General features: G+C 38.2%; 1 protein-coding gene across 1 annotated transcript in view; it reads left to right on the top strand.

Annotated features, from left to right (window-relative positions):
• Positions 1 to 14,948, top strand: part of usp43b (ubiquitin specific peptidase 43b) — an 84,257-nt gene that overhangs the window by 49,366 nt on the left and 19,943 nt on the right. Inside the window, exons 8-11 of the mRNA XM_082162056.1 lie at positions 1,798 to 1,909; positions 4,604 to 4,707; positions 10,757 to 10,834; positions 10,911 to 11,040. Coding sequence (XP_082018182.1) covers positions 1,798 to 1,909; positions 4,604 to 4,707; positions 10,757 to 10,834; positions 10,911 to 11,040 — 424 coding nt within the window. The remainder of the gene's footprint in view (positions 1 to 1,797; positions 1,910 to 4,603; positions 4,708 to 10,756; positions 10,835 to 10,910; positions 11,041 to 14,948) is intronic.

The following is a 14,948-nucleotide window of genomic DNA, read 5'->3' as shown; positions in this document are numbered from 1 at the left end:
ATTAAAAACATATGGATTATAGAAAGAATAGTTGGTTCCCTATTGAGTTTTCTACCCAAAAGGACTTTGCTGTTCATCACAGAAGCAGGAATATTTCAGGAGTTCTTTTGATGTTCAGAGTGTGCAACATCAAACATAGTGGAAAAGTTTGAAAAGTCAGCAACGAGTTTCTCATTTGTGTCCACACTGATTTAGTGTGTGGCTAGTTGCAGGTTGTAGGCTTATAATAGTGATTTCAGCAAGTTTTTGCTTTGAAGTCAAAGTGAAATAAAAAATGTACCCTACTAAATTGACCCAAATACATTTCCTGATTGTGCATGATTATTTCTTTGTTATCTTTGTTTAATATGTAATAACTTTCTCCCCTCTTTCCTTTCCAGCTGACTTCACATAGGCCAAATAAATAATGTTCAACAAGAGCAAAATAGCTATTGAGTCATTGATTTAGGCTATTAAAATCTTGCCAATAGGTAATTCAGTAATTTAATAGTAGATACCATTAATGCGATAATAGCAAATAGATTTAAAAAAGACCATTGCAATATGTCAAGATGCTCTCAAGGGTGACCTTGACCTCCCCAAAATTGTCATCACCACATTATTGAGATAAAATGCTGTTTTATGATATTTATTTAGTGTCTGCAGCATCAAGCAATGGATGGATAAGTAGTTTGCTTGACGGATAGACAGACCCTTTATTGCTTTGTAATTTGGTGAAAATCTCACCATGTTGTTGCCCGGGGCGAACTGTGACGTTACGAGCATCAAAGCATGTTTGTTCAGATCTCAGTTCTCTCTCTCTCTCTCTCTCTGCCTCCTGTCAGGGAAAACTCCGCAGTTGTTTTTGGCTGAGGCGAAACCCAACACAATTACGTGTTTATCGCATTCTGAAAACTCGCTTTCCCTCAGCTCACTTGTGTTTGTTTTGTCTCCTTGGGTCCTGTGGCAGGAATCTGGCTGGAAATTTAATCACTAGCCTCCTGCTGCAAAAAACTAAACTAAAAAGGGTGGGGTGGATTTCAAGGACACTGAAACATAGTGTTTAAAATTAAACTGTAATTTATCTGACAAACATGCTCCTGAAAATGTGACAATGTTTACATAGTCACTACCTGAAATCAAGTGAGATTTATAAGACATTTGCAGTAGTACATATTTAATATTTTAAATATGGACCCCTTGGTGGATAGAGAGATTGTACAAGACCCATGTTACATTGTTCTATATAATTAACTGTTACAGTTCAATAACATGTATCTGGGTACTTCATGATGCTAACGTTGCATAATTTAACGTAATTTAAAAATTTTAATGTGGGATGTCAATGAAACATTTAGCTGAACTTTAGCTTGATTAGCTTTGGATGAAGTTATCTCATTACAGGATTATTATACTATAAAACCATAAATTAATTTTAATTTTAAGTCACCGTGATCAATGAATTATATTTTTTCGTAGGCGGTAATGGAAATGTTCAATAGCTTTTTGTTGCAAAAAATGTAAGATCTACTGTATGTGTATAGAAATTGACTGTCAAAGATGAACCTATGCAAAACCTTAAGATTCAAAAAAGTGTGACAACTAGCCCCGTTCTCCCTGCACCATACGCATGTATTTTACCAGTGTATCTTAAACAAGCAAAAATGAAATGAGTGAATTAGCTAAAACAGAAACATTCATACTTTTTAGAGATGATGAATGTGTTACTAAGCTAACTTTTACAAAGTATTTGCATCTATTTGAGTTTAAACTCACTAACAGTATAAACACATTAATCTCATGTCTGTTTATCTGCAGATTTGGCCCTCCATTTCTGATGAGAGAGGACAGATCAGTGTCGTGGGACCAGCTACAGCAGAGCATCCTCAGTAAACTCTACTATCTAATGATCAACGGATCACAGGCACATGTGAGAAGAACTTTATGACTACCATACTTCATCGAGGTTTTCATTCAGTATACTCATTTAACTAATGGAGTATAAGAGTTTGACTCTAGATCAATTATGGATGCAAGAAAATACAAAATATGTGCAAACTTTAAACAGCCAATCCCAAAAAAGACAATCACAATTCAGGATCTTTAGGTTTCAGAGAATGATGACGGAGTAAAGTCTCTCACAAGATTCCATCACTTCCTCTAAAACATCTTCCTGTCACTTTCTTGTGATCATCCTTGTTGCTCTTCAGCAGTTGTTTGGTGCCCCCTGCTGGGTGCTTTCAGACACACCAGCCAGAATAAAACAGTGTCAGTCCACATCCAGGGCCTTAAAATAGGTGTCTACGGACCCCTGGGGTTCAGTGAAAGTACTACAGGGGATCTGCGAACAGATTTATACACACACTGCTGTGCAAAATTTGGGGTTAGTAAGATTTTAGGGGGAAGAAAGAAATTAATTATTTTATTCACAAAGGATGACAATAGCTGACCTGAAATGCTGTTCTTCTGGACTTTATATTCTATTTTAAATAGAAAAGAATGTATCATGGTTTTCACAAAAATATTAAAAGGTTAGTTCACTCAAAAATGAAAATTATCCCAATTACTATCCAATGACTATCTTCTTTTAGACAAACACAATCTGAGTTATATTCCAAAATATCCTGGCTCTTCCAAACTTTATAATGGGAGGGAATATGCCATCATATGCCAGAACTCGACTATCTTGTTAATGTGTGGACGGTTGTTACCAGAAGATAGTGATTACAGTTTATAAAGTTCTAAATATGGATATTTTTCTTACAAAACACTTCAGAAGGCCTTTATTAATCTCTGGAGTCGTGTGGATTACTTTTATGATGGATGGATGAGCTCTTTGGAGCCTTACCATTCAGGCACCATTCACTCCCATTATAAAGCTTGGAAGAGCCAGGACATTTTTTAATATAACTCCGACTGTGTTTGGCTGAAAGAAGAAAGTCATATACACCTAGGATGGCTTGAGGGTGAGTAAATTATGGGATAATTGTAATTTTTGGGTGAACTAACCCTTTAAGCAGCACAACTGTTTTCAACATTGATATAATAAGAAATGCTTCTTGAGCAGCAAATCAGCATATTAGAATGATTTCTGAAGAATCATGTGAATCTGAAGACTGGAGTAATGGCTATATATACTGTACGTATACACTCACCTAAAGGATTATTAGGAACACCTGTTCAATTTCTCATTAATGCAATTATCTAATCAACCAATCACATGGCAGTTGCTTCAATGCATTTAGGGGTGTGGTCCTGGTCAAGACAATCTCCTGAACTCCAAACTGAATGTCAGAATGGGAAAGAAAGGTGATTTAAGCGATTTTGAGCGTGGCATGGTTGTTGGTGCCAGACGGGCCGGTCTGAGTATTTCACAATCTGCTCAGTTACTGGGATTTTCACGCACAACCATTTCTAGGGTTTACAAAGAATGGTGTGAAAAGGGAAAAACATCCAGTATGCGGCAGTCCTGTGGGCGAAAATGCCTTGTTGATGCTAGAGGTCAGAGGAGAATGGGCCGACTGATTCAAGCTGATAGAAGAGCAACTTTGACTGAAATAACCACTCGTTACAACCGAGGTATGCAGCAAAGCATTTGTGAAGCCACAACACGCACAACCTTGAGGCGGATGGGCTACAACAGCAGAAGACTGCACCGGGTACCACTCATCTCCACTACAAATAGGAAAAAGAGGCTACAATTTGCACGAGCTCACCAAAATTGGACAGTTGAAGACTGGAAAATTGTTGCCTGGTCTGATGAGTCTCGATTTCTGTTGAGACATTCAGATGGTAGAGTCAGAATTTGGCGTAAACAGAATGAGAACATGGATCCATCATGCCTTGTTACCACTGTGCAGGCTGGTGGTGGTGGTGTAATGGTGTGGGGGATGTTTTCTTGGCACACTTTAGGCCCCTTAGTGCCAATTGGGCATCGTTTAAATGCCACAGCCTTCCTGAGCATTGTTTCTGACCATGTCCATCCCTTTATGACCACCATGTACCCTTCCTCTGATGGCTACTTCCAGCAGGATAATGCACCATGTCACAAAGCTCGAATCATTTCAAATTGGTTTCTTGAACATGACAATGAGTTCACTGTACTAAAATGGCCCCCACAGTCACCAGATCTCAACCCAATAGAGCATCTTTGGGATGTGGTGGAACGGGAGCTTCGTGCCCTGGATGTGCATCCCACAAATCTCCATCAACTGCAAGATGCTATCCTATCAATATGGGCCAACATTTCTAAAGAATGCTTTCAGCACCTTGTTGAATCAATGCCACGTAGAATTAAGGCAGTTCTGAAGGCGAAAGGGGGTCAAACACAGTATTAGTATGGTGTTCCTAATATTCCTTTAGGTGAGTGTGTGTGTATATATATATATATATATATATATATATATAATATAATATAATATAATATATATATTTATATTTATATTTATATTTATATTTATATTTATATATATATATATATATAGCCATCTGCGGTCACTTCTCTGGCTTGAAGTTTATAACTGCATATTTTACAATATCACATTGCTCATATTGAAGCGTTAGTGTAGTTGCACCTTCATGACAATGGCAGAAATCGATATTGTCTCCAAATCTTTTTCATTAGAATTTCAGGGTGCTGTTCAAGATTCGTGTTGTTGGAGGATCTGCATCTTATAGCTACTTAAATCCTCAAGACGGACGGCCGCTTTATCACCCTGCAGTGGACAGGTAATATTGCGTGTGTGTGTGTGTGTGTGTGTGTGTGTGTGCTCAATACATGGATCAGAACAGAATGTAAGCGAATTTCATCTTTCTGAGTTGCCAATAACAGCAATTCAGTTCAGAGGACGTTTTGTAACAGTTTTCCAGGTTCTGACATAAGCATTACATTTTTTATCACGCTTAATACATATATTAAATTAAACAAACATTCAGTTCAGCTTTATTTATTATTCACTGTTAGCACCATTTCATTATGCATAGTACTGTACAGTATTTACAGATATAGTCATATTGAGTTTATAAAAAATATATATATATATCTTAAACATCAAAGAAAACCTCTGAGCTGCTGCTAATATTTTTTCACACTCATAACATGTATATACAGACCTTAGGGAGTTTGTTAAATCACACTGGGTTCAATTATGACATCAGCCCTCAAAACCATAAAATACTGTCAGCTATGTTTTTAAAGATGACACTAATCTCATAATCATCTTAACGTCATCTTACACATATTCCTGCTGAAATTCTCTTGATGATCAGTAATGGTTCCTGACCGCAAATTTAGGTAGGGCAGTTTCTGGGTCTTGGCTCTTGTTTATGATACCCATTTTGTAAGATTTATATTCTAAATGATAAACACATGCATACACACTTTTTGCAGAGGTTGCGTTATTCAACCAGAGGGTGGCGCTCTAATATTGATGGTCAGACTTTAGTACACGTGACAAATATATAATGCTATCTTAGAATTGCCTTAATGTAGTACTTATTGCCTCTGTTTTTTTTTTTGTGTTTTTTTTTATATTACAAGATTATGGAGGAATTCCAGGGAGGAAAATAATGTCATGACTATTCTCAGAACAAACATAAAACAAACGTAACAGAACGATATAAAGATCACTTGAGCATGTTTAAACTAAAGGATTTATACTTTTATTAATTTGATACGATGCTCCACATAGGAAGAACAGACATGCCAACTAGTTACTGACCTGATATACATGATATACATTGCTGAAGCGAATTCATATCGTTTTGATCTGGATCAATGTTTCCGTAACGTAAGCATGAAAAAAAGCGGGTTAGTCTGAAATCTGCCCCAATGGTTCCTAATTAGATCACACTGCAGTTCCATATATTTACTTTTGAAAAATTGTGGGACGCTGTAGACACACTTACAGCTTATTATTGACTCAGTTTATATAGAGGTCTATGTTTTGGACCTATGTTAATATTTTAGTAGGGCTCTGCCCCACCTGCCCTTACAGAGTGACGAGCCACGGCAGTTGATGATTCTCTTGTTCATATTCTATAATAATAATACGTTTATTTTGTATAGCGCTTTTCTACAAAGGTCACTTTACAACAGAAGTCCAATAAACATGACAGCAGGCATAAAGACAAGCATGAATGTACACTGAATGTAGAGAAATATGAGAAACATAACATACATAACACATGGTTATGTTATGAGAAACATAACATACATAACACCCGAACCAGATCACTAGACTAGGGATCAGAGAAACATAAGGTCAAATTATATGTTTTAAGGTGGGCTTTGAACTCTTATAATGACGCCTTTTTTCCCTTGGTCGAACATTATTAAAGTTAGAGCTTATTTAGAGATACCAGCCGAATGGCTTAGTGCAGGCGCTAATGGATCCAAGGTTGTATCTCGTAAATTACCCCACTAATAATGCCTGGAATGGTACCAAACTTCTACAGTAGTACAAATAGGTTCTGTACTCATAAAACGAGGCATTGGAAAGTTTGTAAGTACATGAGGAGTTTATTTAAATAACACTTGCCTGATGGCTTATGCTACCGCTAACCCGGACGTCGAGGTCAATTGCGTGATTTGGGAAAAGCCCGTAAAAGTCCTGGCAGAAAGCGATGCATTTTTTATTATTTTTTCCGAAGTGTTGATAACTTAGTGTTAACTAATAATTGTTGCAAACTGGTACTACCAACAAAATATTAGTTCATTCCTGGAACTGGGCGTCGTTACACTACATCCCTATGCATTGCTTTCATAGCAAAGATGATATTTATTACTGGGCAGCAAATATTAGCAAAATTCACAGCTGGTATAATTCTCCCCATGTAGGTTAGAAGCACTGTCCTGCTCTTCGTCTTTGTTTCCTGCCTTAGTGTGTGCTCCTTTTTCCAGTCGCTCCTCAAAATACACTACAAATCCAGTTGTATACTTCTCTTAGGATTTGGAGGCAATTCAGACAACATTTTAAACTTGCTTCTGCTTCTCTTTATGGTACTATTTGCAATGATCATTTATTTGTGCCTTCAACCTTAGACTCTGCTTATGTTCTATGGAAAAATAGAGGCCTCTCATATTTTTTCAATTTATTTTAAAATTGAACTCATTAAATGAGGTGAACTGCAGAGAAATTCAATATACAATATACAGTCTAACAGTCTAATTTTGCTCATTCTCACTGTCCTTCCTTTTAGGCGAGACCTTGAAGGGCTTTAATTGTGATGAGAAGTACCTTGTATTGCATACGGAAACAAATGGGTAGCCAATGTAATCTGCGTAGAACAGGAGTAATGTGGGAGTATTTGGTATACGTGAGGACCCTGGCTGCGGAGTTCTGAATATATTGGAGCTTATTTAGTGTTGTAGTGGGAGAATTACTGTAGTCTTGGCGGGAAGAAATTAAAGCATGAACTTGGGTCTCAGCATCGTTGATATTTAAGAAGGGACATAAACAAGCAATATTCTGGAAGTGGAAAAAGGCAGATTTGGTAAGTGATAAGATATAAGTAGAGAAAGAGAGGGAAGAATCAAAAAGTATACCCAGGTTTTTAACAGTGGTGGAAGGTCAAACTAGAAAACCCAGCAATATTAATATTGTCAACACAGAGACTTAAATTGTAAATTGAGGTGTAAATTTAGACAGTAAATTGAGGTGGACTAACCAGAACTATATTTGTTTATCAGTGTTTAGTTTGAGAAAATGACTGGTCATCCATGCATTTATTTCATCAATACAAGCCGAAATGGATTTGGTGGGGAAAGGAGCAGTGCATTAGGAACGAATGTAGAGCTGGGTGTCATCTGCATAGCAATGAAAGTTAAAGCCATGATGACGGATAATGTGACCTAAGGGAAGTATGTAGATGATGAAGAGTAAAGGCCCAAGAACAAAACCCTGTGGAACACCATGTGAGACGGGGCAGTAGTGGACTTAAGGCTGCCACACACTAAAAGATATTCAGGGCAATTTTGGACTAAATTCTTCCCTTCCGACAATTCTAGGTAAAGTCCTGATTATCTTGATGGTTCAACAGATCATCTTATCAGATTTCCCTGTGTTGTGAGGTGTGTTAAGATTGACTGAATCTGCTTGGAAGAACATCAGATGTGTGGGGGGGGGAACCCTGAGGACAAACACGCGCACGCTCTGGAGATTATCTCGTGAAATTAAACGATACCCAATCAGGACAGCGAGCTGACGGAAGACTCGCCTCCAGCTTGCGCTGTAACATGTAAAGTCCATGTTCACACTACCAATTTTCTTTTTATTCCCCCGCAAATTTTCTGTAAAAAGCATTCCATACACTAAAAGTGCCATTTCTTCTTGCCGGTCATCTGCCATGTTAGTTTACTCTAAAGTCACATTTGATGCGAGATATTTTGCGAGAGATTTAATAGACCTTTTGTGAATAGAGTCAAAAGATATGTGTTATAATTTATTGTTTCAATATCTTAGAGAAACTAATTTAAGTGAGAGGATATCGTTTTTTTATTTTTACAATGTATATAGTAGACATTCTGGTCCACAGTCCATACAAGTTGGTGGCGGTAATGCACCAATATGTTGTTTGCCAACCGCCAATAAACCCTAGAAGAAGAAGAAGAAGAGATTTTACGAGATTTCCCTTGTTCACAGACGGGACTCTGGTTGTTTGTGAATGGAATCTGTTAGTGTGGTGTGCTTTCCAGGCCACTTTGCGGCACTCCACACGGAGCAAAATGGTTAACCCAATTATTTCTTATCAACATTTTTGTGGTCTCTCACATTTTGAAAATCTTATAAGATTTTTTAAAAATCCTTTAGTGTGGCCAAGCCTTTAGCCTGACGGTTAGAAATGTAATGCAGACGGTCAGACAAGTAGGAAATGAACCACGACAGTTCCAGAAATACCAAGAGCAGAGAGTCGTGAAGTGAGAATACTGTGAGAAATGGTGTCAAATGCAGAGGAGATGTCAAGGAGAATTAAAGTGCAGATGGAGCCTCAGTCGATGGCCATAAGAAGATAATTTACAATCTTGAGGAGTGCTGTCTCAGTTCTGTGGAGAAAACCTGATTGGAAGTATTCATAAAGGTTGTGTGATGACAAATAGTTGTGAAGTTGAGCAGCGACTACTTTCTCGAGCAGCTCTGAGAGACATGCGAGATGTGAAATTGATCTATAATTAGCCATGTCAGGCTTGGTTTCTTTAAAACAGGGGTGACAGCCACAATTTTTTATTCTACGGGATTGTCATGTGAGATGTGATGTTAAATAAATAAGCAGCATTTTGACTGTACCGCTTCTGCACGAGATAAGAATACCTTTTAAGTGTGCTTTCACACTAGTACTTTAGTGCGCACCCACACAAGTTTGATTGATGTCAGAGTTCGGATTGTATGGATGATGCAAACACTGTTTTCCAAACTTGTGTGCAAACCTGCAAACTGAACCCGAGTCGGCATAAAAAGGGTTCGGTTGATGTAAACTCTGGGATGGTTCGCTGCTGATATGAATGCAATCGTACTAACTAGTGAACCACTATTGTGTATGTATGAGTGTTTGTGTGTTCTCACTCACTTTTCTTCTTCTTCTTCACACCTTCAGCAGAAACAGACTCTGGGGTTCTTTAGAACATTAGCATTACATTTGCGGCAGATAGACTCAAGCGCCGCTATGTGTGGATTGCCCCTTTGATGCACACTTTTGCTGAGCCTGCATCCTAAACACTCACGGAAGACCATGAGTGTTTCGGGGGCAATTTGGGACAGGGCCTATTCATTTTGGCACTTTCTCTTTCATAGTCGTTAACTAGCGACATGGGTACGTGGCTGCAGCTTGATGACGCAAGCGCATCCCAGCTCGGACACAAATTATACAATGTGAACAGAGACCAGTAGGGGAAGGAGGAGAGAGAAGCAGTAGGTCTGGTTTGGACCAAGCAATCTAGCCAAGTGTGAAATCACACATAATTTCTTGGGTCGAGAAAGAGACAGAGTTTGAAATATATTTCCTCCTGCCCTACCACAAAACCCTTTCTCTTTCTGGATGTGCTTAAATCCACATTAAGAACGCTTTCCATATCACACATCTGCATTTCAATAAGCCAACAGAATGCAAGTTAATGTGTTCACATGCTGTGCGAAAATGGGGTAAGAGGCAAAAATGTTGCTGTTTCAGTTGGTTTATACTTAAGCTGTTTATGACCTTACTACAATAAAGGAAAACGGGTTAAAGCATTTACATGACCATCAGTTAAGAACAGGCATGTAAACGCACTCTAGACACTTTGTGTATACCCTTTTGCTTTTCAATCAGCAATCAATAGTTTTATATTTCTCCATCTTTTTTAATGTTATTCTCAATGCTTCTTGTTATTATCAAGTTTCAAGTTTACTTTATTTATAAAGCACATTAAAACAACCTTGGTTGACCAAAGTGCTGTACAAGATATATCTAGATCTAGACAACTTTCACAAGACATTAAACGCACTGAAACAGTATTATTAAAGCAGATCACTATTTATCTAGCTCGCATTTTCATCATGATCTGATGCTGCGTGGTTAGTATATAAGATCAAATATTATTCAAACATGGTTATGCCTATATGCAGTGGCGTTGTAACTTTTATTTGGAAACCAGAAATCAAAAAGAAAGCAAAAATAGAGTAAGATTGTACTTTACTGAGAATGAACTCATGATACAGAGTCCTTTTATAACAATTTTTTTAAAAAATGTTTATGTCTGTTGATTTCCTTTGCAATCCCTTTGGCTTGTTTTTTATCTCCTCAGAGCTCTAAAGCTGTGCGGCTCAGGTGGACCTCCACATGTGAAGCTCATTGTTGAGTGGGAGCACAGAATCAAAGACTGGTAATGTAATCTTTTATTACCTTCTGAGTACGTGCAAAAATACATAGAATTGATTCTGCACTATGTTTGTTTGCAGTCTGTTTGGTAATATCCAGGAGGAGGTGGTGAAGGACTCGGAAAGCGTCCGTGCTCAACAACAACACCACGTTCAGCAGCACAGCTGCACCCTGGATGAGTGCTTTGAGCTGTACACCAAAGAAGAACAAGTAAACAACACAAAAATACACATTATACTGAATATTAGCAGCAGAATGCAATGGAAAATCACAACCAAGTTTAAATTTAAGACAAAATTTAGCCAGTTAGTTGGTATATTTTTTTTTCTCCACCAATTAAAAAAGTGAAGCGAATTGCTGTTACACAAAATGTCAAAATGCCGCTTGGCCAGACAGATAATTTTTAGCCTTTTGTAAAATTATGATTGGATGATTTGTATTATTGTTTTTTATTTTTATTCTGGAAATACAAGCGCCGTTCTCCCTCTCTTCAAGTAACCTTCATTATTTCAGATAAACATGCATAACAGCTGAGACCTGGACATTTTCTGAAACACATGATTGGGATGTTATTCTTTGATTCTGAGCAACTATAACAGTAACATTTGCTCTTGTGCAGCAGGTGTTTCTTTCTTTTTGAAAGAGGAGAAAAACAGGAAAAGATTAACAATGGCAAAAGTATTGTGCTTTTTATAGTACAATAGAATATAATCAACACGTAATAATTACATGCATGTGGTTCTAGAGGACTGAACCAGCATAACTTTCTTCTGTGGAACACAAAAGGAGGCACTGTCTTGCTCTTTTCCATATCGTAAAAACATAGTGACCACTGGCTGTCATGCACCATAAAAGTGGTCAAATTTAATTTGCACTCATTTGTCATTGACCTTAAAAATGCAAGTTTGAATATATGTACATTACTGTTTAAAAGTTTGGGGTCAGTAAGGTTTTTATTGCTATTTTTATTGCTATTTAAAAAAAAATACTAAGCAGCACAAGAAATAGGGGTGTGACGAGATCTTATGCCACGAGATCTCGCGATATTAAAACGCGATGTTATTTCTCGTCGAGGTGAAAAACATGATTGTCTCGCAATACCAGCATGACGGAGTTGATTTTGTGGCAGTTTGTTCGGGTTTCCAATAATGTGCGTTTGGGAACCCATATAAAGTCTGACACGCTTTGTTTCATTGCAAAATGTTGCACTGTTATCATTTACATGTGTGGAGCACGTCTCAGCTTTATAGAAGCTGTAGCATTTCTATCATCAAAAAGTGGCCAAATATTAAAGATTAAAGGGGTGGTAAAACGCCTTTTTTCGAAGGCTTGATTGTGTTTGTGGGGTGCACTGTAACATGTGTTCATGCTTCGTTTTTAAAAAATTGCATTATTTTTCACATATTTAACCATTATTCTACACTGCTCTGTCCCTCCCAAGCGGGAAGGAAGTCGACCGGAAGTTGAAGCCGGCCGCGTGCCACCATCTTGTAGCAGAACTTCACCTGCTGTTAGCATCCCATTGACTCCCATTCATTTTGGCGTCACTTTGACAGCGAATAACTTTACATCTGAGGCGTTTGAAGACTCCATTTGTCCATTATTTATTTCTAAAGAAACACGACAATGTATAAAATGCTCCATTACCTTGTAGCTTACGTTATGGCCCCGCAAAAACAGTTTTTGTAAAAGTAGGCTAACGATTGCGTCATAACCACGCGACTCTCTGTTGCACAGTAGAGAGATTACCGTATGGACAGGAGGAGAAGCTCGCGGGCAATCGGGGAGACGTGGAGGCAAAATGACAAAATAATTAATCAGAATACCTAGCAAAAGTTTCTCCTGCTCCTAGCTCATGGACACCTCCTACTCACGATCTCCGTCTCTGCAAGTTTCGGAAGGGAATGATTCAGATTTCTCTCGGCACAGCTACTAGAAGACAGACGGGTTGCTCACGTCACATCTACGTCGTCAAGCTCAGTTTGAGTCTGCGCGTCAGGAACGGAAGTCCTAAGAAATCGCTGAAAATGGGCTTCACTTGCCTCAATTGAGTTCCAATGAGATGACTCTGTCCATTTCTTATACTGTCTATGGTCCCTCCTTGTAAAAACGTTCGGATGATTTCCGCGTTCTATGAAGCCCCCCCCCCCAAAATACGCAATGGGCTCAGATTGGTTAGCTGGCCCAGTGTGTTGTGATTCGCTAACCGCCAAGTGCACGTTGTTCGGAAACGTCACGCCCCCTTATCTTTACCGGTAGTTTGTGCTTCAGTAAACAACAGCGTCAATATTGCCATACCAGTTTGAGCCCGAATCAGACCCAGAGAATGTTAGTGGAGAGGATCGAGCAGAACCTGTTCAAGAACGGCTGTTAAAGGACGTTTCAGAAAGGTATGTTTTTTAAGACTGCAGATCGTTTTATGACACTGTTACTTTTGTATATTTAGAACGATTGTAGCTAAATATCTGTCGCCTTAACTATTAATCCAATACGAACACTAAACATTGGCTTTACAACAGTAGCCAAATCAAACACAAAACCATGTTTAGCATGCCTGTAATCAAAGAATAATTTACACTGATCACATAAACGACAACAACCACGAACATTCCAAGTTCGCTGCGCTGGTGATATGTTTGTCGGATAAGTATGAATTAACGTTAGCATTTAACAAACTGGTTTGTGGAGCCAAACAGCGTTGTCCTTCATTTACTTACTTGCTACAACGTACAATTAACAATACGAACTATTACAGGAAAACACAACGACGAAAAATAAATCATACTTACAGGTTGTGGCCTGTAAACAGTTTCTGTTTTTAAAGTTGGAACTGCTCCATCTTTCAGGACTAGCCGTTGTGCGAATCCTTCATCGGAGGAGGGGTTTATGTAAATATTGGGCTTAGTGATGTCAGCAAGCCCGCAGGAATGTCGTGTAGTCCCTACTGGCCGTTGTTTGTAGTTCTTAGAAATTGATTTCTTTAAAAGCAAATATCTCCCTTTGCTTTAAATTTTGAAAGTTGTAACTTTGCAGATGTTGTTTATGCTCAAACAGTAACATTACACACTAACTAAAGTTAGAAAAGTGAAATCGTGTTTTACCACCCCTTTAAGTGATTATTTGAATTAAATGTTGTTTGGCCAATATTAAAGGCGACCCCATTTTACAAGAGGTAATATAAGTCTCAGTTGTCACCCGAATATGACTGTAAATTTTCAGCTCAAAATACCCTACAGACGATTTTTTATACCATATTTTTGATTGGAAGGAAAGACATGCTGTTTTCGTGCATGTATCTTTAAATGCAAATGAGCTGCTGCTCCCCGCTCTGCTTTCCAGAATTGGAAAGCCTCGTGCCTCCAATACTCTGCCAAAAACTAAAACATCTGTTTGGTTTTGATTATCGCTATCGTGGTCACGCTCAAGTGACATTGCAGTTCTTCATCATAAATGAAAGTTTATTATCTGCATGCATTTTAAAGCCATATCAGTCTAAACTTCTGAGATATGGCTTTCTGAGTGCACACACCTGAAGCATGCACACAGAAAGATGGCTGCGCTTAAACTGTCAAATACACACAAGATTATGTCAAAAACACACAAAGTTCACATAAACACAGTTGGTAATGTCTGTGAACGTAAACAGCAAGTAAAAAAAATGTGCTTGTGTATATTAGATCTGTGTATTAAAGTGAAAGCATCGTAATATACAGTATGCTATTAATATGAATCAAACAACAAAAGGTAAACAGAAAATTGCTCACTGCTCTTGATTGAGTAGCTTTAATAAGAATACATTTCTTACTTGAATGCTGCTGTTAAATGCTCTGGCTTGGAGATAAACATGGAATACTGTGTACAGCTCACTCGGGGCGGGGTCTATGCTAATATGGCTGAGTCTGTCTGCGGTCATGGGCAGGGCTTATAAGCATTTGTGACGTCACATTGCTAGAGGGCAAACGGCTTGTTCTGAGACAGTGCTTATGATTTATTGGTTTTCAAAAAAGAGGAGTGGGTGGATTTTTACCTTTATGGGTGGTTGTGTACACACACTGCCGACACATTTATGTTCAAACTCCATGTAAAGGTGAATTTTGCATAATAGGTCCCCTTTAAAC

Source organism: Leuciscus leuciscus (assembly GCF_965113295.1).
Source record: "Leuciscus leuciscus genome assembly, chromosome: 1".
Taxonomy (NCBI): Eukaryota; Metazoa; Chordata; class Actinopteri; order Cypriniformes; family Leuciscidae; genus Leuciscus; species Leuciscus leuciscus.
This window is presented reverse-complemented; position numbering and strand designations above follow the sequence as displayed.